The sequence below is a fragment of the Gymnoscopelus microlampas genome (genome assembly GCF_963454915.1).
Source record: "Gymnoscopelus microlampas genome assembly, chromosome: 18".
NCBI classification, from domain to species: Eukaryota; Metazoa; Chordata; class Actinopteri; order Myctophiformes; family Myctophidae; genus Gymnoscopelus; species Gymnoscopelus microlampas.
In genome coordinates, this window is record NC_139955.1 from 49,270,832 (window position 1) to 49,294,756 (window position 23,925).

Consider the following 23,925-nt stretch of genomic DNA (forward strand, 5'->3'; position numbering starts at 1 on the left):
TTATAATAGAAACATATTAGTTATAATAGAAACATATTATAGTTATAATAGAAACATATTATAGTTATAATAGAAACATATTAGTTATAATAAAAACATATTATAGTTATAATAGAAACATATTATAGTTATAATAGAAACATATTATAGTTATAATAGAAACATATTAGTTATAATAAAAACATATTATAGTTATAATAGAAACATGTTATAGTTATAATAGAAACATATTATAGTTATAATAGAAACATATTATAGTTATAATAGAAACATATTATTTATAATAGAAACACATTATAGTTATAATATTAACTTACCTCTGACTTGGCTTTCTTCTCAGCAGCCATCAGCTGGACTTTATCTCTCTGTTCTTTAGGAGCAGAACGATACATGTCTAACAACAACTTCATCTCTCTCTGAGACTCCTGAGCCTTCCTACACACACACACACACACACACACACACACACACACACACACACACACACACACACACACACACACACACACACACACACACACACACACACACACACACACACACACACACACACACACACACACACACACACACACACACACGATGAAATGAGCACAATCCTCTCCTGTAGTGTAACTATGCATACAGTATATCGTGCCTGTCCAGCACAAAACCTCCTATCTCTGTTTTACTAATACTGAACCAATGAAAAGTATTAAAAAGCTCTTCAGACTAAACCTCTTAACTCCAACTCAACTCAGGTTTTGTTTCTCTGTCTGACTTGATCATTCTGATCAATGATGAACAAAACAACTATCTCCACATTAATGGTGGAAAAACCTCCACTTGAGCTGTATGTGGGTAAAGTGATGATAATATAATGTATTTAATATAATAATAATATAATATAATGTATGTGGGTAAAGTGATGATAATGAGTATCTGACAATGTATAAAGTCACTATACCAACTTTGATGAGGCATATTATTTAGCATTATTTTTCCCTCCTCTTCAATACTCTGCTGTCACCAGGCCTGTGATACATATCACTAGAGATGAATTATTATAATAACTCTGTGCATCAAGTATTTACTGTAGGTCATTCATGTGTTTGGTCACTAGATGGCAGAATATCATAGAATATCAAGGTCCATTATTTATTAGGCGTTTGAGCCACAGAACCACAGTTTGATGACATTTAGACTCTCAGACCCAAAACTTAGTGTTTTGTTGTCGTTGGATAAGAATGTGTCCACAAGTCCATCCATACTGTATTGATGTTAGTTCTATAGGAGAGATAACAGGCCAACGTTGATCAAAATAACAATTATTCTACATTCTCTAATTGTGTTACTTCTTGTAATTTAAGTAATGCAGATGTTTAACAATAATTTAACTCTTGAGAGCGTAAAATGAAACCAAATGGACCCGTAAGGGTCCATTTGGTTTCATTTTACGCTCTCAAGAGTTAAAGATCTATAAGGACCCTTAAAGATCTTTTACTCTTGAGAGTGTAAAATGAAACCAAATGGACCCTTACGGCTCTCAAGAGTTACAGATCTATAAGGGTCCATTTGGTTACTAACTCTCCATCATTTAGCTGGGGGACCACCCGGAACCCCCTCAAGGACCACCGGTTGAGAAGCACTGGGTTAGATGACCATAAAGTCTTCATATAGTGTGTGTTCTAACATAACATCCTGGGTATGGACTGGACTGGTCTGGTCTGGTATGAACTGGTTCTAATAGCAGGGGCTCTCAGAGGCACTTCCAGGTTACAGGTCATGTTCTACTTGCCCCAAAGGTCACGCCCACTTGCCCCGAAAAGTCAATGACAGTAATGTTAAATGTAATGGATGACTGCAGAGTGGTGATAGGTCACTTTATAAGTCTGAATGAGCACAACTGCTACTAGTAAAGCTGTAGCATTATGTGCTCTTTCATAAATCCTACAATAATTCTAGTAACCTCACGGAGGGTAGTAGCTGTCTTGTGTCTTGGGTGGACTCTTGATCAAACTGCACATGCGTCGTTGCCAGGTTTCGCGAGAGAAACAAGCAGCAAGGTCTATGAAAACAAGGCCAAACCAAACGACCCCTACAAGCAACGAGGTCTATGAAAAGAAGGCCAAACGAAGCGCCTTCACACATATACCTTGCCTCTTGGAAAACAGCCGATCTACAAGCTCACAACGCGTCCCCACACCCACCTGCACCTGCACTTTCACAACCAACGCCAAAACACAATACCACCAATATTGCCCCTAAAACGCTTACAGTAGGCCGACATGGCAACACCGACGCTGCACCATAGACCCCGCCCACTCTCTGAGTACAATTCTTTCTGTGGAAAGTAAACACACCAGACTTTTTTCGCACACACGGGACCCACGGGGGGGAGGAGGGGGGGGCGCCACGACGGGACGCGCGCGGGGGAGAAACCGCGCGACAGGACGTGCATTAACCCCAAGTTTGCAACTACTTTCGCCTGCGCCCTTCACCGGGTATGGTATAGTAACAATAATAATATTTAATGAAGACGGTCGCTTCCCCGTTCAAACACACTTGCCCGTCAGACAACCTGAAAGCACTGTTGACTAAAACTATGACTAAATATACTGACAATGTTGTCAATAAATAAAAACTAGACTAAAATGTTAGTGAGGGACTAGTGGAGGAGAGATCCAGTAGATCTAAAAGACAAGTCGTCATGGGTGCGTGTGAGTGTCACAGACCGAAAAATAATCTACAAGCTCACAAGGCGTCGCAGCACGACGCCTTGTGAGCTTGTAGATCTGCTATTTTCAGCATGCAGCTAAGAGTAAAGTCAGCCATTACGACGCCATCAAGGCACCGCCAACATACATTTCAGACTAAATCAACTGTACATTTAGTCAACTATTTAGCCGAATAACACTAGACACAAACTGAAACATTTCAGACTAAAACATGAATGAAATGAATACATTTTAGGGCACAAAAGGCACAGATTTACTGCTCCATTCACTTCCTGGTTAAAATATTACGGAAATATTCTGTATCTGGGCTCCTGTGTTTGACTATGTATTTCTGAGCGAAACATGCTATTTTCAACTGGGTATAACAAGCCAACGGGAATTGCGATGACATTTTCTTTTTTTTCACGGAAGCACAGTGAAACCCTCGGTGATTAGCAACCATCAGGGGATCCAGCATACTGGAGATACATATTCTGTGACTACTTGAAAACCGCAAAATCCTGGCAGTCTGGGCTTTTTGGGCTTTTTAGTGCATTGGTTCTCAAAGTGGGGTCCGGGGACCCCCAGGGGTACTTGAAGGGGTTCCAGGGGGTACCCAGCAAAATGTGTAAATATAGCATCAGAATAATTATGACCTTTTATACTTTGGCTATTCAAAAATAGCAGATCTACAAGCTCATAGCGCGGCACCGAGTGCCGCGCTATGAGCTTGTAGATCTGCAATTTTTTTTAAATCTTGAACATTTTTGCAAATCTTTGAATATATATATTTTTGAAAGCGAACATTTGTAAATCAAATCTTTGCTTCTGGGGGTCCCTGGAATGAAATATTTTTAGATGGGGGTCCGTGGCCAAATACATATCAATTTGGGGGTCCCTGGCATGACAAAATTTGAGAACCACTGTTTTAGTGAATGGCAGTGCAAAACCAACCCTGTGCTGTGAACCTACTTGAGCTCGGCCCGGACGATCTTCAGTTGCTCCACCTCCTTCCTCTTGGGTCCACCAACCACAGAGGAGGAGGAGCGTTGCTCCGCCCCGGCCCCCGACGACTCCTCCGATTGGTTGCTGCCGCCTCCGCCGGCCTTCTCCTTCTCCTCCTTGAGGGCGTTGGCCCCTCCCCCGCTGCGTGTGGACCTCTCTCCTCCTCCTCCTCTCTCCTTCTCCTCCTTCTTCACTGAGCCGCTCGTCTCCTTGGTCTCCTTCACACATTCAACACAGGAACACATATTATATATATATATACATATTATATAAGATACACAACCAGATATACAAGATATACAAAACAGCAGATCTACACGCTCATAGTACGGCACTCTGAGCTTGTAGACTTTTTAAACGTATAATATCAGAGGTCCTCAAACTTTTCAGAGCCAAAGATTTGAGTTAAAAATGTATTTTTATATTCAAAGATTTGCACACATTTTCACGATTTTCTTTCAAAAATAGCCAAAGAAATCAAAAAATGACACAGATGCGTTCCCGGATTGAATGGGTTAACGTTAAAGGGATAGTTCACCCCAAAGAAATGACTTATTTCCTATCAATTAAACACCCCATGAAGCATTGAATTCATGACGATGTTTTTTTGTCTCATTGCTGAGACAATAATTTTCTAACCAATGACCCTGTCATCAAATTATTGCCTCAGGAATGTGACAAAAACAAAGAATCTCCATCAATTCAAGGCTTCATGGGGTGTGTAATTGATAGAAAATAAGTCCTTTTTTGGGTGAACAACTCCTTTAATTTATGGTGAAATTGTCCTCCGTCACACACACTGCAGTGTTGATCATTTCCTTTAACATTCTCTAGGCCTGCCACAACTATTACATCATCACAAGTTTTTTTCTGTTCTGGCCCCACAGTGGTGGAATGAACTGCCCATCTTTCACCGCAGGCTGAAAACCTCTTCAGGAAAACACTACCCTGACCTTTCCTCTTAGCCTCGCCTACTTGTTGTGAATTATTTTTAGGAGCTCTTGTTTTACTGGATCTTGTTTATTCAACATTTATTTGTTTTAGCTCTTGCTCATTTGATTTTCCTATGTGTCTCATCTGTTTATGACAGTAGGTAGCTGATATATTACACTTTTACCTTAGCACTAGGTATACTCTTAGTTGCTTGTTTTAGAGGAGTAATCACCTAAATGCAACTATTTGAGATAATCACTGTTATTTTGTGCATAATGGTCATAATCATTTCCATGTAGTAAAATGTGCATCGTGGTCCTTACCTTCCTCTGCTCCTCCTTGTCCTTCCTGTCCTCCTTGTCGTCCTCCTGCTTCACGGCCGTCTCTCCTCCCTCTGCACCTCCTTCTGTCTTCACTGAGGCTCCTGTCAGGAGGAGGAGGTTCACACATGTTTTAACAATACATTTTATAAACTTCTCCAAAGTATTTCATCACATTTCCAGACCTATAGCAACCATAATGAGGCTCTTACTCCACTGTGTATCAATACACCAGGACACAGTCCTACTCCACTGTGTATCAATGCTCCAGGACACAGTCCTACTCCACTGTGTATCAATGTACCAGGACACAGTCCTACTCCACTGTGTATCAATGTACCAGAACACAGTCCTACTCCACTGTGTATCAATGCACCAGGACACAGTCCTACTCCACTGTGTATCAATGCACCAGGACACAGTCCTACTCCACTGTGTATCAATACACCAGGACACAGTCCTACTCCACTGTGTATCAATGTACCAGAACACAGTCCTACTCCACTGTGTATCAATGCACCAGGACACAGTCCTACTCCACTGTGTATTAATGCACCAGGACACAGTCCTACTCCACTGTGTATCAATGTACCAGGACACAGTCCTACTCCACTGTGTATCAATGTACCAGGACACAGTCCTACTCCACTGTGTATCAATGCACCAGGACACAGTCCTACTCCACTGTGTATCAATGCACCAGGACACAGTCCTACTCCACTGTGTATCAATACACCAGGACACAGTCCTACTCCACTGTGTATCAATGTACCAGAACACAGTCCTACTCCACTGTGTATCAATGCACCAGGACACAGTCCTACTCCACTGTGTATCAATGCACCAGGACACAGTCCTACTCCACTGTGTATCAATGTACCAGGACACAGTCCTACTCCACTGTGTATCAATGCTCCAGGACACAGTCCTACTCCACTGTGTATCAATGTACCAGGACACAGTCCTACTCCACTGTGTATCAATGCACCAGGACACAGTCCTACTCCACTGTGTATCAATGTACCAGGACACAGTCCTACTCCACTGTGTATCAATGTACCAGGACACAGTCCTACTCCACTGTGTATCAATGCACCAGGACACAGTCCTACTCCACTGTGTATCAATGCACCAGGACACAGTCCTACTCCACTGTGTATCAATGCACCAGGACACAGTCCTACTCCACTGTGTATCAATACACCAGGACACAGTCCTACTCCACTGTGTATCAATGTACCAGAACACAGTCCTACTCCACTGTGTATCAATGCACCAGGACACAGTCCTACTCCACTGTGTATCAATGCACCAGGACACAGTCCTACTCCACTGTGTATTAATGCACCAGGACACAGTCCTACTCCACTGTGTATCAATGTACCAGGACACAGTCCTACTCCACTGTGTATCAATGCACCAGGACACAGTCCTACTCCACTGTGTATCAATGCACCAGGACACAGTCCTACTCCACTGTGTATCAATACACCAGGACACAGTCCTACTCCACTGTGTATCAATGTACCAGAACACAGTCCTACTCCACTGTGTATCAATGCACCAGGACACAGTCCTACTCCACTGTGTATCAATGCACCAGGACACAGTCCTACTCCACTGTGTATTAATGCACCAGGACACAGTCCTACTCCACTGTGTATCAATGTACCAGGACACAGTCCTACTCCACTGTGTATCAATGCACCAGGACACAGTCCTACTCCACTGTGTATTAATGCACCAGGACACAGTCCTACTCCACTGTGTATCAATACACCAGGACACAGTCCTACTCCACTGTGTATCAATGCTCCAGGACACAGTCCTACTCCACTGTGTATCAATGTACCAGGACACAGTCCTACTCCACTGTGTATCAATGCTCCAGGACACAGTCCTACTCCACTGTGTATCAATGTACCAGGACACAGTCCTACTCCACTGTGTATCAATGCACCAGGACACAGTCCTACTCCACTGTGTATCAATGCACCAGGACACAGTCCTACTCCACTGTGTATCAATGTACCAGGACACAGTCCTACTCCACTGTGTATCAATGTACCAGGACACAGTCCTACTCCACTGTGTATCAATACACCAGGACACAGTCCTACTCCACTGTGTATCAATACACCAGGACACAGTCCTACTCCACTGTGTATCAATGTACCAGGACACAGTCCTACTCCACTGTGTATCAATGTACCAGGACACAGTCCTACTCCACTGTGTATCAATGTACCAGGACACAGTCCTACTCCACTGTGTATCAATGTACCAGGACACAGTCCTACTCCACTGTGTATCAATACACCAGGACACAGTCCTACTCCACTGTGTATCAATACACCAGGACACAGTCCTACTCCACTGTGTATCAATGTACCAGGACACAGTCTTACTCCACTGTGTATCAATACACCAGAACACAGTCCTACTCCACTGTGTATCAATGCACCAGGACACAGTCCTACTCCACTGTGTATCAATGCTCCAGGACACAGTCCTACTCCACTGTGTATCAATGTACCAGGACACAGTCCTACTCCACTGTGTATCAATGCACCAGGACACAGTCCTACTCCACTGTGTATCAATGCACCAGGACACAGTCCTACTCCACTGTGTATCAATGTACCAGGACACAGTCCTACTCCACTGTGTATCAATGTACCAGGACACAGTCCTACTCCACTGTGTATCAATACACCAGGACACAGTCCTACTCCACTGTGTATCAATACACCAGGACACAGTCCTACTCCACTGTGTATCAATGTACCAGGACACAGTCCTACTCCACTGTGTATCAATGTACCAGGACACAGTCCTACTCCACTGTGTATCAATGTACCAGGACACAGTCCTACTCCACTGTGTATCAATGTACCAGGACACAGTCCTACTCCACTGTGTATCAATACACCAGGACACAGTCCTACTCCACTGTGTATCAATACACCAGGACACAGTCCTACTCCACTGTGTATCAATGTACCAGGACACAGTCTTACTCCACTGTGTATCAATGCACCAGGACACAGTCCTACTCCACTGTGTATCAATGTACCAGGACACAGTCCTACTCCACTGTGTATCAATGTACCAGGACACAGTCCTACTCCACTGTGTATCAATACACCAGGACACAGTCCTACTCCACTGTGTATCAATACACCAGGACACAGTCTTACTCCACTGTGTATCAATGTACCAGGACACAGTCCTACTCCACTGTGTATCAATACACCAGGACACAGTCCTACTCCACTGTGTATCAATGTACCAGGACACAGTCCTACTCCACTGTGTATCAATACACCAGGACACAGTCCTACTCCACTGTGTATCAATGCACCAGGACACAGTCCTACTCCACTGTGTATGAATACACCAGGACACAGTCCTACTCCACTGTGTATCAATGTACCAGGACACAGTCCTACTCCACTGTGTATCAATGCACCAGGACACAGTCCTACTCCACTGTGTATCAATGCACCAGGACACAGTCCTACTCCACTGTGTATCAATACACCAGGACACAGTCTTACTCCACTGTGTATCAATACACCAGGACACAGTCCTACTCCACTGTGTATCAATACACCAGGACACAGTCCTACTCCACTGTGTATCAATGTACCAGGACACAGTCCTACTCCACTGTGTATCAATGCACCAGGACACAGTCCTACTCCACTGTGTATCAATGCACCAGGACACAGTCCTACTCCACTGTGTATCAATGTACCAGGACACAGTCCTACTCCACTGTGTATCAATACACCAGGACACAGTCCTACTCCACTGTGTATCAATGTACCAGGACACAGTCCTACTCCACTGTGTATCAATACACCAGGACACAGTCCTACTCCACTGTGTATCAATGTACCAGGACACAGTCCTACTCCACTGTGTATCAATGTACCAGGACACAGTCCTACTCCACTGTGTATCAATGTACCAGGACACAGTCCTACTCCACTGTGTATCAATGTACCAGGACACAGTCCTACTCCACTGTGTATCAATACACCAGGACACAGTCCTACTCCACTGTGTATCAATACACCAGGACACAGTCCTACTCCACTGTGTATCAATACACCAGGACACAGTCCTACTCCACTGTGTATCAATGTACCAGGACACAGTCCTACTCCACTGTGTATCAATACACCAGGACACAGTCCTACTCCACTGTGTATCAATGTACCAGGACACAGTCCTACTCCACTGTGTATCAATGTACCAGGACACAGTCCTACTCCACTGTGTATCAATGTACCAGGACACAGTCCTACTCCACTGTGTATCAATACACCAGGACACAGTCCTACTCCACTGTGTATCAATACACCAGGACACAGTCCTACTCCACTGTGTATCAATACACCAGGACACAGTCCTACTCCACTGTGTATCAATACACCAGGACACAGTCCTACTCCACTGTGTATCAATGTACCAGGACACAGTCCTACTCCACTGTGTATGAATACACCAGGACACAGTCCTACTCCACTGTGTATCAATGTACCAGGACACAGTCCTACTCCACTGTGTATCAATGCACCAGGACACAGTCCTACTCCACTGTGTATCAATGCACCAGGACACAGTCCTACTCCACTGTGTATCAATACACCAGGACACAGTCCTACTCCACTGTGTATCAATGTACCAGGACACAGTCCTACTCCACTGTGTATCAATGCACCAGGACACAGTCCTACTCCACTGTGTATCAATACACCAGGACACAGTCCTACTCCACTGTGTATCAATGTACCAGGACACAGTCCTACTCCACTGTGTATCAATGCACCAGGACACAGTCCTACTCCACTGTGTATCAATACACCAGGACACAGTCCTACTCCACTGTGTATCAATGCACCAGGACACAGTCCTACTCCACTGTGTATGAATACACCAGGACACAGTCCTACTCCACTGTGTATCAATGTACCAGGACACAGTCCTACTCCACTGTGTATCAATGTACCAGGACACAGTCCTACTCCACTGTGTATCAATACACCAGGACACAGTCCTACTCCACTGTGTATCAATACACCAGGACACAGTCCTACTCCACTGTGTATCAATACACCAGGACACAGTCCTACTCCACTGTGTATCAATGTACCAGGACACAGTCCTACTCCACTGTGTATGAATACACCAGGACACAGTCCTACTCCACTGTGTATCAATGTACCAGGACACAGTCCTACTCCACTGTGTATCAATGTACCAGGACACAGTCCTACTCCACTGTGTATCAATGCACCAGGACACAGTCCTACTCCACTGTGTATCAATGTACCAGGACACAGTCCTACTCCACTGTGTATCAATACACCAGAACACAGTCCTACTCCACTGTGTATCAATGCACCAGGACACAGTCCTACTCCACTGTGTATCAATGTACCAGGACACAGTCCTACTCCACTGTCTATCAATACACCAGGACACAGTCCTACTCCACTGTGTATCAATACACCAGGACACAGTCCTACTCCACTGTGTATCAATGTACCAGGACACAGTCCTACTCCACTGTGTATCAATACACCAGGACACAGTCCTACTCCACTGTGTATCAATACACCAGGACACAGTCCTACTCCACTGTGTATCAATACACCAGGACACAGTCCTACTCCACTGTGTATCAATACACCAGGACACAGTCCTACTCCACTGTGTATCAATGTACCAGGACACAGTCCTACTCCACTGTGTATCAATACACCAGGACACAGTCCTACTCCACTGTGTATCAATACACCAGGACACAGTCCTACTCCACTGTGTATCAATGTACCAGGACACAGTCCTACTCCACTGTGTATCAATGCACCAGGACACAGTCCTACTCCACTGTGTATCAATGTACCAGGACACAGTCCTACTCCACTGTGTATCAATACACCAGGACACAGTCCTACTCCACTGTGTATCAATGTACCAGGACACAGTCCTACTCCACTGTGTATCAATACACCAGGACACAGTCCTACTCCACTGTGTATCAATGTACCAGGACACAGTCCTACTCCACTGTGTATCAATACACCAGGACACAGTCCTACTCCACTGTGTATCAATACACCAGGACACAGTCCTACTCCACTGTGTATCAATGTACCAGGACACAGTCCTACTCCACTGTGTATCAATGCACCAGGACACAGTCCTACTCCACTGTGTATCAATGTACCAGGACACAGTCCTACTCCACTGTGTATCAATACACCAGGACACAGTCCTACTCCACTGTGTATCAATGCACCAGGACACAGTCCTACTCCACTGTGTATCAATGTACCAGGACACAGTCCTACTCCACTGTGTATCAATGTACCAGGACACAGTCCTACTCCACTGTGTATCAATGTACCAGGACACAGTCCTACTCCACTGTGTATCAATGTACCAGGACACAGTCCTACTCCACTGTGTATCAATGTACCAGGACACAGTCCTACTCCACTGTGTATCAATGTACCAGGACACAGTCCTACTCCACTGTGTATCAATGCACCAGGACACAGTCCAGCAAAGGCGTCACATGACAAAAAGAACAGATCTACAAGCTAACAACGTATCACAGTGCAACGTGTTGTTAGCTGGTAGATCTATTCTTTTCCTGTATACATTAGGCCATTAGGTATTTCACCTAATGCTATGTTTTGGGACACGAGAGAGAGAGAGAGAGAGAGAGAGAGAGAGAGAGAGAGAGAGACTGAGGGAGGGACGGAGAGAGAGAGACTCCGCTGTACACAGGAAATGATGTTCTCTGGATGTAGACATAATACTCATATCTTCATAAAGTAATGACCACACATGCTCCAGGTGCTCTATATCTGATTTATCTGGTTTATTGCAGGATGGTGCGAAGGAGGCACGTGCACGCTCCTTCAGAACACATGCACGCCCCTCCAGTACACATGCACGCCCCTCCAGTACACATGCACGCCCCTCCAGTACACGTGCACGCCCCTCCAGTACACGTGCACGCCCCTCCAGTACACATGCACACCCCTCCAGTACACATGCACGCCCCTCCAGTACACGTGCACGCCCCTCCAGTACACGTGCACGCCCCTCCAGTACACATGCACACCCCTCCAGTACACGTGCACGCCCCTCCAGTACACGTGCACGCCCCTCCAGTACACGTGCACGCCCCTCCAGTACACGTGCACGCCCCTCCAGTACACGTGCACGCCCCTCCAGTACACATGCACACCCCTCCAGTACACGTGCACGCCCCTCCAGTACACGTGCACGCCCCTCCAGTACACATGCACGCCCCTCCAGTACACGTGCACGCCCCTCCAGTACACATGCACACCCCTCCAGTACACATGCACGCCCCTCCAGTATTCTTCTGCAGAGTTTATTAAACATCAGTCTGTGTCCACAAATTAACACTTTCCTGTCTGTTTGTGGAATCTTATCTGATGTAACACTGATGATGACTGATGTGTTTGTAACATGGAGGATGATCATTGGTTGGTTTACCGGAGCTGTTGGGCGTGGCCGAGCCGTTGTCACTCTCCGTCTTGGGGACGGTTTCCGCGGCGACGGCCGGGGCGGGCGGGGAGGCGGTCTCTTCCTTGACGTCGATCTCTGTGCTGGACTGTGATTGGAGGACGCCGCTGCCCTTCGCAGCACGCACCTGAGACAGGAGAGAGGGGGGAGGGGGTTAACCCTTTCAATTCTTCTCACGGTGAGGTGGAAGGCCAAGCCTTTTCCATGGCAGAATTATAGCAATACTTCACCCAAAACAATTCTTTTTCCCTATCAATTATTCACCCCACGAAGCCTTGAATTCATGGAGATTCCTTTTGTTTTTGTCACATTCCTGAGACAATAATCCAATAGGATTGGTCTCCTATGGCCCGGACCACTGGCCTAGCGGTCCGGGTGTCGCACTATGAGCTTGTAGATCTGCTATTTCTTTTTTAAATAAATCGTGAAACTGGGTGGGTGTTACCAGATTGTTGTTTTACGCTCCCTCTAGTTTCGTGACTGTGGGTGTCACTAACTTTTTCAAGGTATTTAGACAGATATGCGGGTATAGGGGGCATTTCGGGAGAATCTGCATTTACAATTTTGAGTCTTCCACCCTGAGCCAGCCTAGGCTGGTAAAGTGAGTGGGAGAGAGGTGGGTCATGGGCCCCAGTCCGAGAAGTACGATATGATAATACTTTATTGTCAGTTTGCACTGAAATTTGTCTTGCGACCCAGAAACAGCCATGTATGCAACATATAACAGTACACACATTTGACATGACACAAGAAAACAACAAAATACAAAATACATACATAAAGACATGCAAAGACAAGAGCAATGTCCACCTCTCAGCCTACCCTTGGCCTATAACTCCTGATTAAGCCTCAATGTGGTCTGATGGACAAAGGACCTCTTCAGTTTGACCTTATTGTATGTAGGAACACTGTATCTCCTTCCTGAAGGCAGCAACCTATATTCTCCATACAAAGCATGGCTAGTGTTTGAAGTGATATTCCTTGCCAACCTTATCATACTGTTATCATACGTAGATGTATAGAGCCTCTGAAGTGGTTGTCCAACAATCTTTGAACAAATGTTCACTTGTTGCAGCAGTTGTGACTTTAAGGCTGCAGACAGACATCCATACCAGGTGGTACTACAGTACTGCAGGACACTCATAATAACAGAAGTGAAAAACAAAAGAAGAATCTGTCTACTAGCACCAAAAGATCTCAGACGGCGAAGGAAATAGACTCTTTGTTTTGTCTTCTTACCCACTGATTCAATCTGGTCTTTCCATGACAAAAGGTGGTCTATTACTACTCCTAGGTATGTATACGAACATACCTGGTTGATCTGTTCACTATGAATAGTAATGAGGGATCTGTGTATCTCTAGTGGGGCACCAAAAACAATCACTTCTGTCTTTTTTGTGTTCATGATAAGAGCGTTGTTATCGCTCCACTCCACCACCTTATTTACTCTGTGTTGGTGCAGTCCAGGATCACTGGAACTATCCAAAAGGGAAATCAAAACTGTATCATCAGAGTACTTTAGAATGTATTGGTCTGGCTTGTCAGTGCGACATTCAGACAGACATTTCTCAGTACTACAGCTGTCAGTATAAAGGGTGAACAGTACAGCTGAGCTTACACAACCCTGGGGAGCACCAACATTAGTGGTTAATGCTGAGGAGGGGGTTCTGTTCACTTTCACCGAATCAGTCGAATCAGTTTGTTTTGGGAGGTTTGAACCTTAGTCTTCAGTGACACTGAGGTGTTGGAGTACCAAGAGGAGCAAACATAGTCAAAAAGGGGCTGAATCAGGGCCCCAGAGAGGGTCCTGAGGGCCTGAGGGTTGACAAAAGAGGAAACTCTGCCCATAAATCTGGTTCTCTGGTTTACTCTTTTGACCACCTTTGTTGCCATGCTGTCACCTGTCAGGTATTTGTCAAGAATACATCCCAAATAGGTAATCTCTTCTTTGCTAGAGATGATGATGACCTTGAAGTCATTTACTTTCATCTTACTGAGGGAATGTTTGGTCCCAAAGAGAATGGATTCAGTTTTCCCAAGGTGTAGTGACAGTTTACGCTCGTCGAGGTAGCTGTTGATTTGTTCTTGGATTAATCGCTCTATAACCTTTGAGATGGAACAAAGGATGGAAACAGGCCTATAGTTACCAGGATCTAGTTTGCTTCCTTTTTTATATATAGGGATTACTCTTACCAACTTGAATTCTTGTGGGACGTGACACTGACTGATGGATAAGTTTGTAATGTGGACTACTATGGGAGCAATGGAGAGCGCTGCGTCTCTGAGGAATCTGGTGGGGATGTTGTCAAGGCCGGTGGCCTTGTTTGGCAGTAGGGCGAGGAGTTTGTTTTGCCCACATCATCAGTCATTACAGGTTTGAATGAGAAGGAAACAGTTAAACAGTGTAGTTACCTGGTATAGTTCAGACTGAGTCTATTTAAACAGTGTAGTTACCTGGTATAGTTCAGACTGGGTCTATTTAAACAGTGTAGTTACCTGGTGTAGTTCAGACTGGGTCTATTTAAACAGTGTAGTTACCTGGTGTAGTTCAGACTGGGTCTATTTAAACAGTGTAGTTACCTGGTATAGTTCAGACTGAGTCTATTTAAACAGTGTAGTTACCTGGTATAGTTCAGACTGAGTCTATTTAAACAGTGTAGTTACCTGGTATAGTTCAGACTGGGTCTATTTAAACAGTGTAGTTACCTGGTGTAGTTCAGACTGAGTCTATTTAAACAGTGTAGTTACCTGGTATAGTTCAGACTCAGTCTATTTAAACAGTGTAGTTACCTGGTATAGTTCAGACTGGGTCTATTTAAACAGTGTAGTTACCTGGTATAGTTCAGACTCAGTCTATTTAAACAGTGTAGTTACCTGGTGTAGTTCAGACTGAGTCTCTCTCAGTCTCATCTTGTATTTAATGACCTCTCCTTTCATCTGCTGGTTGTGTGTCTGCAGGGTGCTGATCAGGTGCCTCATCTCTCTGTTGATTGGACCTGAGAGTACAGGGGTCGAATGTCAAACATCCTCACTGTATGCAAGGAAGGTTTTTAACACACTCACTGCCAAAGGGGAGAATTCTCCCCTTTTTGTCATTTTTTTTTATTTTGTTTTTGAATTTCTAAAATGTTTCTCTAATTTTTGAGTATTAAATTTGTTTCGCTATTCACAACGAATTAGGAGATAACGCGATCCGAAAAAAAAAAAATCCATTCACTTCAATGTTAAAAAATAAACGGACAAATAATTCACATTTTTTCTATAAAAAAATTATTAAAAACACTGGCAGTGGGTGAGTACATTATGAATAAATTCTGGCAGGAAAGGACGTTCCGTCCGTTCTCTACATATATTGACATGACACCCATGGGTGGCAAACCTCGCACCGGAAGTTTGATGACATACATGGCAGTGAATGGAGCCGGATGGACCAGCTCATGAAAAAACGTTATTTCTGAACGATATGATTTTTTTTTCTTTTACATTAACCACTTGAACCCTAGCATCCCTTTTCTGAGGAGAACTTTAGCCAAAAATAGCAGATCAACAAGCTCAGCACTGCGAGGCGTTGTGAGCTTGTAGATCGGCTATTTTTGCCAAAGCGTTATAGGTGTGTAGAGGGAAAAAAAGAGCAGCAAAAGTTGATCTGAAACACGATTTTGTACAATATAGAGGGGGTCCCTGCTTCATCTCTCTCTCAGCTAGGGGGTCCTTGGCCTGAACACGTTGAAGACCCCTGATATAATGGGTTCAGGAATATAAAAGAAGACATACTGTCTAACAGGTTGTTTTCTGCTGTGTTGCTTTTCTATGTATACACAGTATAATGTTATAGAGGTCAGAGGTCGCGTTAGTCCGATAATTGCCGGTTTTGACCGTTTTTTTATGACAAAGACCGGAAAAAATAAATCTCTCCGGACATCCTGACCGGTTGATAAAGACACGGCAGTTCATTAATTATCACTGCAAAATTAGGCACATTTCAAATCCTCTGCTTTGCAAGCTCGCTCGCTCTCTCTCTTTCTCTCTCGCCCGCTCTTTTTTTCTCTCTCTCTTAACAGCGTGCGTGTGTTTCTGGGAGAGAGAGAGAGAGAGCGGTAGCAAGAACAGAGTTTGTCACACGCTGTTAGGTTACACCTATTTCCTGTTAATAATAACCAGTGTAAAATGTGCTGCATTAGGCAGTAAATGGGAGACACTTTATTGTGAAGGTACAACAGGAAGAAGAAGAGAGCTAGTTGTTGTTGCTGCTGCGTAGACTAGACAGCGGTCTCGGCAGTCCGCGGTCCGGTTACAAGTTACATTATATAAAGTTGTGTATTTAACAGCCAGTCACACACAAGTTGTATCATTACGAGTTAGAATATATCACAGATACTAGGCTAATACAATGGCACTTGTGAGTAAAGTTGGCAAGTTGCCCTACAGTTTAACAACAGTGCAGGTTGAAGATGAAATCTAACACAGATGCGTAAATACTCTTCACAACAGCTATAGGCTACTGCAACTATGGCATCGAGGTGAAACATGACGTTAATCATAATCGTGGACCTATTTTTAACTCTATGAAGTGAACACGTTAAAACGTTACCACTTTGAACTGAATAGCTCTATGAGGAGACCACAGGATTCTCACAACTCATCAACTTTCCCACGGCTGTCCCAACTAGACGCACGGACGGCATCCACTGTCTAACTATACAGTATAACCTCCTCCTGTGAGTGAGTAGTGGTCTATATTTATTGCCCTAACAGGTCAGCTGAGCCACGTTATGAAGGATTCATCTGAAATGCCCAATTTTGTGCAGTGCCCTTTGATTAGAAAATGCATACAAACGCAATTGATTATTGAGAAACCATTACGCACGCAGCATGCGCAAATGGTAATGTAGGTAATTAATGTATTTGTGTAAGATGACCCTGCTATATAAAATGTGTATATTATGATGGTTCATGTTCAAATAGCTCAATCCAAAATATAATGCTGTAGGCCTAATTGTTATGCTGTATTTACGCACCTGCTTGTCATTAATACATAAAAATAATTATGACCGTTATTTTTGTCAGATGTCCGGTAAATTTGAATCCTTCCGGACATTGGGACCGGCAGATTAAAATCCTAGCGCGACCCTTGATAGAGGTATCTAAAGATCACAACGTACGTTTCTGAACGGCCAAAGTATCGCGAGACTGTCCACCATTTCCTGTCTGGCAACCAAATCTCGCAATAACTCCAAGACAGAAACGAGACCTGCCGCTGTTTAGATGCCTCAATAAAATGATGTACTGTGCACATGGAAAAGCAAGTGATTATAAAACAACCTGTGATAATTATGTCTTCTTTTATATTCCTGAACCCATTATATAACAAAGGTCACAATCGTTCATAAATAATGTTTGTTCATGAGCTGGTCCAGCCGGCTCCATCCACTGTAATGTAATGCATCAAACTTCCAGTGTGAGGTTTGCCACTCATCATGAGTGTCATGGCACATCCCCGGCATCCAGCACGACTTGTCCTTTCAAAAGGTTCTTGACAGGACCATACCCATGTGTTCTGGGATTGCCCTAAATTGGAGAGTTACTGGAAGGGAATACGCACGGAAGTCCGTGCTATTCTTAATATAGATCTACCTTTGGATCCAAAAATATATATTATTGGTGTGGTTCCGGAGGGGTTGGCGGACATACAGACGGTTTATATCCTGCATATCCTTTTGTTGATTGCAAGAAAAATGATTACCCTATCCTGGCTGAAACCTCTACCACCTACGAGCAGCCAATGGCGTGAGAGGATATTGAAAATGTATACTATGGAAAAAATGACTGCCATGCTCCAGATGAAGTACGATGTGTTTCTGAAAAGATGGGCCCCAGTTATAGGGTAATGATAATAATGAATTGCATTTTTATGGCGCTTTTCTAAGTACTCAAACTTACTCAAAGCGCTCTTACAATGGTTCATTCATTCATTCAGGGGACATTGGGAGTTATAGGGTACTTAAATGTGCCTATATGAAGGTATATGTTACCATGTATGTGTTCTTATGTGTCATGATAATGTTTGTGTTGTAACTAGTTATATTTTTCCAAGTGAATGTCCTGATATTTAAATCTGATTTAATTTGTAATCTGTAATCTGCCAAATTGTCCTGTTTGTCTTTATTTTCTGTTGTGTTTTTTTTTTTGCTTAAAAATAATTGTACAATGTAAATTATCTGCAGAAAAGCAAATAAACGCCTTTGTTCAAAAAAAAAAAAAAAGGTTCTTGACTGTATGTCCAACACTGTTCGTTTTCAGCAATAGGCTCTATGCACAGCAGACATATTGGGGAAAAAACTTCCTTACTTCCTTTACAGGTGTTACCAATGATACTAATGAAGGCTCTGTTCTAATTAGTGTGGCACAGTGGTTCTCAAACTGTTTCATTTCAAGGACCCCCATAACTCTGAGTGTACAAATGGAACCAAATGGACCCTTACATTTGTACACTCTCACAGTTACACACCCGTAAGGGTCCATTTGAACCCCCTCAAGGAACCACGAGGGTCCCTGGACCACACTTTGAGACCCACTGGTGTAGCACTGGTAACAACCTGTGAAGGAAGTAAGGAAGAGGCCCACTTTCTTTACACTATATCTGCTGTGTATAGAGCCTGTTGGAAAAAATAACTTGATGGATCCAATGAAGTTATTATTTAGTCACAAGCTCTTATCAATACCTTTCATTGGTACAGTATTGATAAACAGCCACAGACACACTGACAAGCTGGCGTTGAATTATGTTGATACAAGGCAGAGAGCAACAATGTTTGATTGTTTCCAAAACTTCTCTCTCAAAGCACACATTGTAAAAAACAATAATGTCCAACATTTAATCAACAATTAGTCAAAGTGTTAAGTGCTACTTTTCATCACAGATATTCACATTTGTTGGTGTAAATATGCTCCATGGTTCATAATAGAGTGTGATCTGCTTGATATGAGACTGACTGTCTTACTACAGTACAATGCATAGCAGTTACTTTTTACAGCACACTTTTCTTTTGAATTAAAATCCTACTAAAAAAATGTAGTTTGTCATATTTTTGTCATCTGAAAAGTTTTTGTCTAGTTTGAAGTTGCATAAATATGAGATTTTAGTCAAGATGAATGGGTTAATGAATTAAGATTTGAGTCGGTCAGTGGCTGATCGCAGAGGTTGACACTAAGGTCTCAGAGGCCCTTGCCCGTCGGGCAAGTACAGGTCAAGTTCACTTTGCCCAAAGGTCATGCCCACTTGCCCGAAAAGTAAATCAAATTAATGTTAAATCAAATCGATAACTGTGGAGTGGCAACAGTCACTTTAAAAATCTGAATGAGCGCAACTGCTACTTGTAAAAAGGAAACATTATTTGTTTCATGAATAACCAATAATATTTAATGAAGATGTTGCTTCGCCATTCAAACACACTTGCCCCAATGTTTTATTTACTTGCCATGGGCAGTCAGGCAACCGTTGATGTCAACCCCTGCATAATGGCAACCCAGGGCGGTTACCTGCTTGCTCATTGGCTGCTAGGGGTGTGGTGGTAAGGTTTACCTGCTTGCTCATTGGCTGCTAGGGGTGTGGTGGTAAGGTTTACCTGCTTGCTCATTGGCTGCTAGGGGTGTGGTGGTAAGGTTTACCTGCTTGCTCATTGGCTGCTGGGGGTGTGGTGGTAAGCTTTACCTGCTTGCTCATTGGCTGCCAGGGTCTGCTCAAACTCGATGCGCAGCATCTCGTACTCCTTCCTGACCTGAGCCAGAGTGTCTTCTAGTTGGAACACCTCCGTACGAACCTTCCTCTGGAGAGCCACCTCATCATTCTGACAGCACACACACACACACACACACACACACACACACACACACACACACACACACACACACACACACACACACACACACACACACACACACACACACACACACACACACACACACACACATTTTAACTATGTATTCATGTCCACATTAACACATTAACTGCCGAGACCGTAGTCCTACGGTCCGTGTGCTTTTTCCTTTTTTTCGAATATTTTTTTTTTCAATTTTCTACACGGACCATTTTCAGTGACACCACCGGAAGTCGAAACTATTTGCGATCCCGTTTTTTGTTTCCCGTCGGCCTCCATTCTAAGGCGCACACACTAAAACCCCTGTTTAGCCCTTGTAGTTTTTTCTCCTCGCATTTCCCATGTTAACATAAACGGTCAGAACTCAAACATGGCGGTCATCACTAGAAGACGCAGGGACATGTGCACGTTGTTTACAAACAGTCCATCGCGCATTCTAAAGGATTTTAACGGGGTCTATGGTGACGTGAAAAAAACAAAAAACAACAATAAAACATTGACACTGGTGAGTACATTCTGAGATTAGCCCTTGGCAGTGGATGTGTTAAGGAGAGCATTAACTGTTCACACTGTATTTGCAAGTGACCAGATGTGATGTGTCACAGGTCTGTGTGTTCAGACTGATTTAAACAACGTCAACCCAAAGCCGCCCTGCGTCCTCATATCTGCTTTGGTTACCGTGGTAACGACGTAGGCGTCATGACTTTTATCTCGTTATAAGTGTTCTTAAAATGATTTATGTTCCTCTGACACTGCAGATAGGACCTTGTGAACCCATGTTCTGCCATGCAGTGAGATATGTCTTCATATATTGCCTTGTTCCTGTACTGAGGCATCCCCTCAAAGTGCTAGGAGACACAGAATATCTCCATCTGTCTGAATGCTGCTCGACATTTCTTATGTTAAACTTATGCTGCTCTATTGTGTTGTTTTCATTACACACATTGTGATCTCGTAAATCTAAATCAATCCTCACATTCTGTAATGATGTCAGTGGAGCTCGGGTCTCGCCGCAAGTGACGTTTTGGACAGTTTGATATGCGAGTTGGGTGGTTAGATCTGGTTACTGCGTTCAGACTGAGACGCATCTTTAGAAATCACATTGGAATCAGATTTGAAACCTCCTCTGAATGTGTCTCAAGTAGGATTTGTACAAATGGGATTCCATGCGACCCGTCTCTGTTCAGACTACATAAAACAAATAGGATTCCAATCTGGATTTGGCACAGATCTGATTCAGGCTGGATTTGGCTGCCAGTGTAAACAGGGCCTCAAGTACTCTATGACAGTGGTTCTCAAACGTTTTCATGTCAAGGACCCCCAAATTGACACTTATTAGACCGCGGACCCCCATTTGAAAAGATAAGCCAGGGACCCCCATAATAGAAGATTGTTACGGCTCTCTAGCAGTGATTTCAACCATTTTAATTTCAAGGACCCCCAGTTTAACATGCATTAGGCTACGGACCCCCATTTAATGGCATATATGTCTCTGGGACCCCAATTCATATTGTAAAATCAATGTTAATTTAACTCTGAGAGTGTACAAATGGAACCAAATGGACCCGTCAGGGTCCATTTGGTTCCATTTGTACACTCTCAGAGTTACAGACCCATAAGGGTCCATTTGGTTCCTGTCCATCATTTAGCTGGGGACCCCCTGGAACCCCCTCAAGTACCCCTGGGGGTCCTCGGACCCCACTTTGAGAACCAATGCTCTATGGGTAGTAACAGCGTCTCCACCATATGTGGAGGCTGTCAATTATAGCAGAGACAGCACACTACTTTGACAGCCTTTTTACACACACACACACACACACACACACACACACACCTCCATGTGCTCCAGCTGGCGGAGGCGTGCGGTCCTGGTGGTGTTCAGTCTGGACCGGGTCTCGTCCAGCTGGGCCTTGAGGACCAGAGACTCGTTGTAGAGGACAGAGAACTGAGACTGGAGACAGTGGTACTCTGACGACTCCTTTACTACGCCTTCTGCACGACTCAGCAACTCCACCTAACAACACACACACACACACACACACACACACACACACGTTAAGACTGGAGACAGTGGTACTCTGAGGACTCCTTTACTACGCCTTCTGTACGACTCTAGCCTGGGTGCCAGCCTGCTTCGCTACGTTCGGCGGATTTTTTTTTCTCTCTGCGCTTCTCAGTCTGGAATGCACCCGATTGACTCGTCTTTCAGAACTACACAGGAAGTACACAGGAACTACATATGTTACGTTCGGCAACGTCGTTGCTGATTGGATGTTGTTCAAACGAATCAAAACGATCACACCGTTTTTTTTGTCCCGCCCCGCACCACAGACCAATCAGAAGCCACGGTAGGTTTGGAACCTTGGCTGCTGTGTCCCGCCTCCTGGAGATAGGAGGCATTCCAGACTGAGAAGCGGAGAGAGAAAAAAAGTCCGCCGAACGCAGCGAAGCAGGCTGGCACCCAGGCTAGCACGACTCAGCAACTCCACCTAACAACACAATTTACAATGTAGTCATTTATCAGACACAATCCAGAGTGATTTACAGTAAGCAAGGAAAACACCAGGTAATCAAATGCATAGAAATAGTAATGTAGGATCACAGGTAAACCAAGAACCTATCATCAGTCTAAACAGTACAATATCGAAACACCTACAATCTTTAATCTGTACATTGAAACATGCTATACTATGTATGTTACATTTTAGCGTTTGCATAAGCCTGCATGGTCATCAAGGCTAGTGCAAGTGTTACAGGCTGAGGAGGAGTCTGAAGAGACACACACACACACCAGGGATTCCGTTAGCCGGTATTTACCGGCCATTGACCGGTAAAAGTTTTAATTGGCCGGTAATTATAAACACCACCGGCCACCGTGGCCGGTTGGGAAAATGCTGTTATTAGGCTATTTTATCATTTAAGCCAATAATATTATTATTTGGATAAAGTAGTTGGCTACAACCATTAAAATCATAATCATTTAAAGTGTTTATCATGATCTGACTGTGTGGTTTAATTCCCGACAGCCTGCTGCTGCACGCTGCAGTTGTAGATTCGCCTATTCGTTGTACGATGGTGTCGCGCGTTGAAAATATCAGAGCTACAAGCTCACAGCACATTGCAACGCGCCGCGTTGTGAGCTTGTATGTCTGCTATTTTTGATACGCCACAACACAGCTGATAGACCTGCTGTCTCCTCCTAATCAGCCAGCGTGGTTCGCTCGCTTGTGTTGATAAACAGAACGGGGATTTTCCGAGGTGATAGAATCTGAACCAAACCGGACCCAATTGTTGATAAAGGGACCCGAACACGTGTGGGTCGTGGATATTATGCAAGCACAGTGACTGTCTGTCTGCAATGGATAAAGTGGTGAAAGTTGGGCGACGGTGTCGCACATGGAAAGGATCTGCCGCAGCTCACCCAAAACACCCTCGCCCCCATTGTTCAGGCGGACCAGCGGTTCTTGTATTCTTGTATTTGTTTTACCGAGGATAAGGGTAGAAATAGGTTTA

The 23,925-nt window shown here is 44.1% G+C and overlaps 1 protein-coding gene across 1 annotated transcript in view; it reads right to left on the reverse strand.

The window, feature by feature from the left end:
• The window catches only part of rnf20 (ring finger protein 20, E3 ubiquitin protein ligase), a gene marked incomplete at its 5' end in the record, with an annotated part of 48,974 nt that overhangs the window by 16,051 nt on the left and 8,998 nt on the right, over nucleotides 1–23,925 (reverse strand). Inside the window, 7 exons of the mRNA XM_084041886.1 lie at nucleotides 318–435; nucleotides 3,669–3,919; nucleotides 4,958–5,058; nucleotides 12,506–12,662; nucleotides 15,410–15,531; nucleotides 20,247–20,382; nucleotides 22,247–22,426. Coding sequence (XP_083898012.1) covers nucleotides 318–435; nucleotides 3,669–3,919; nucleotides 4,958–5,058; nucleotides 12,506–12,662; nucleotides 15,410–15,531; nucleotides 20,247–20,382; nucleotides 22,247–22,426 — 1,065 coding nt within the window. The remainder of the gene's footprint in view (nucleotides 1–317; nucleotides 436–3,668; nucleotides 3,920–4,957; nucleotides 5,059–12,505; nucleotides 12,663–15,409; nucleotides 15,532–20,246; nucleotides 20,383–22,246; nucleotides 22,427–23,925) is intronic.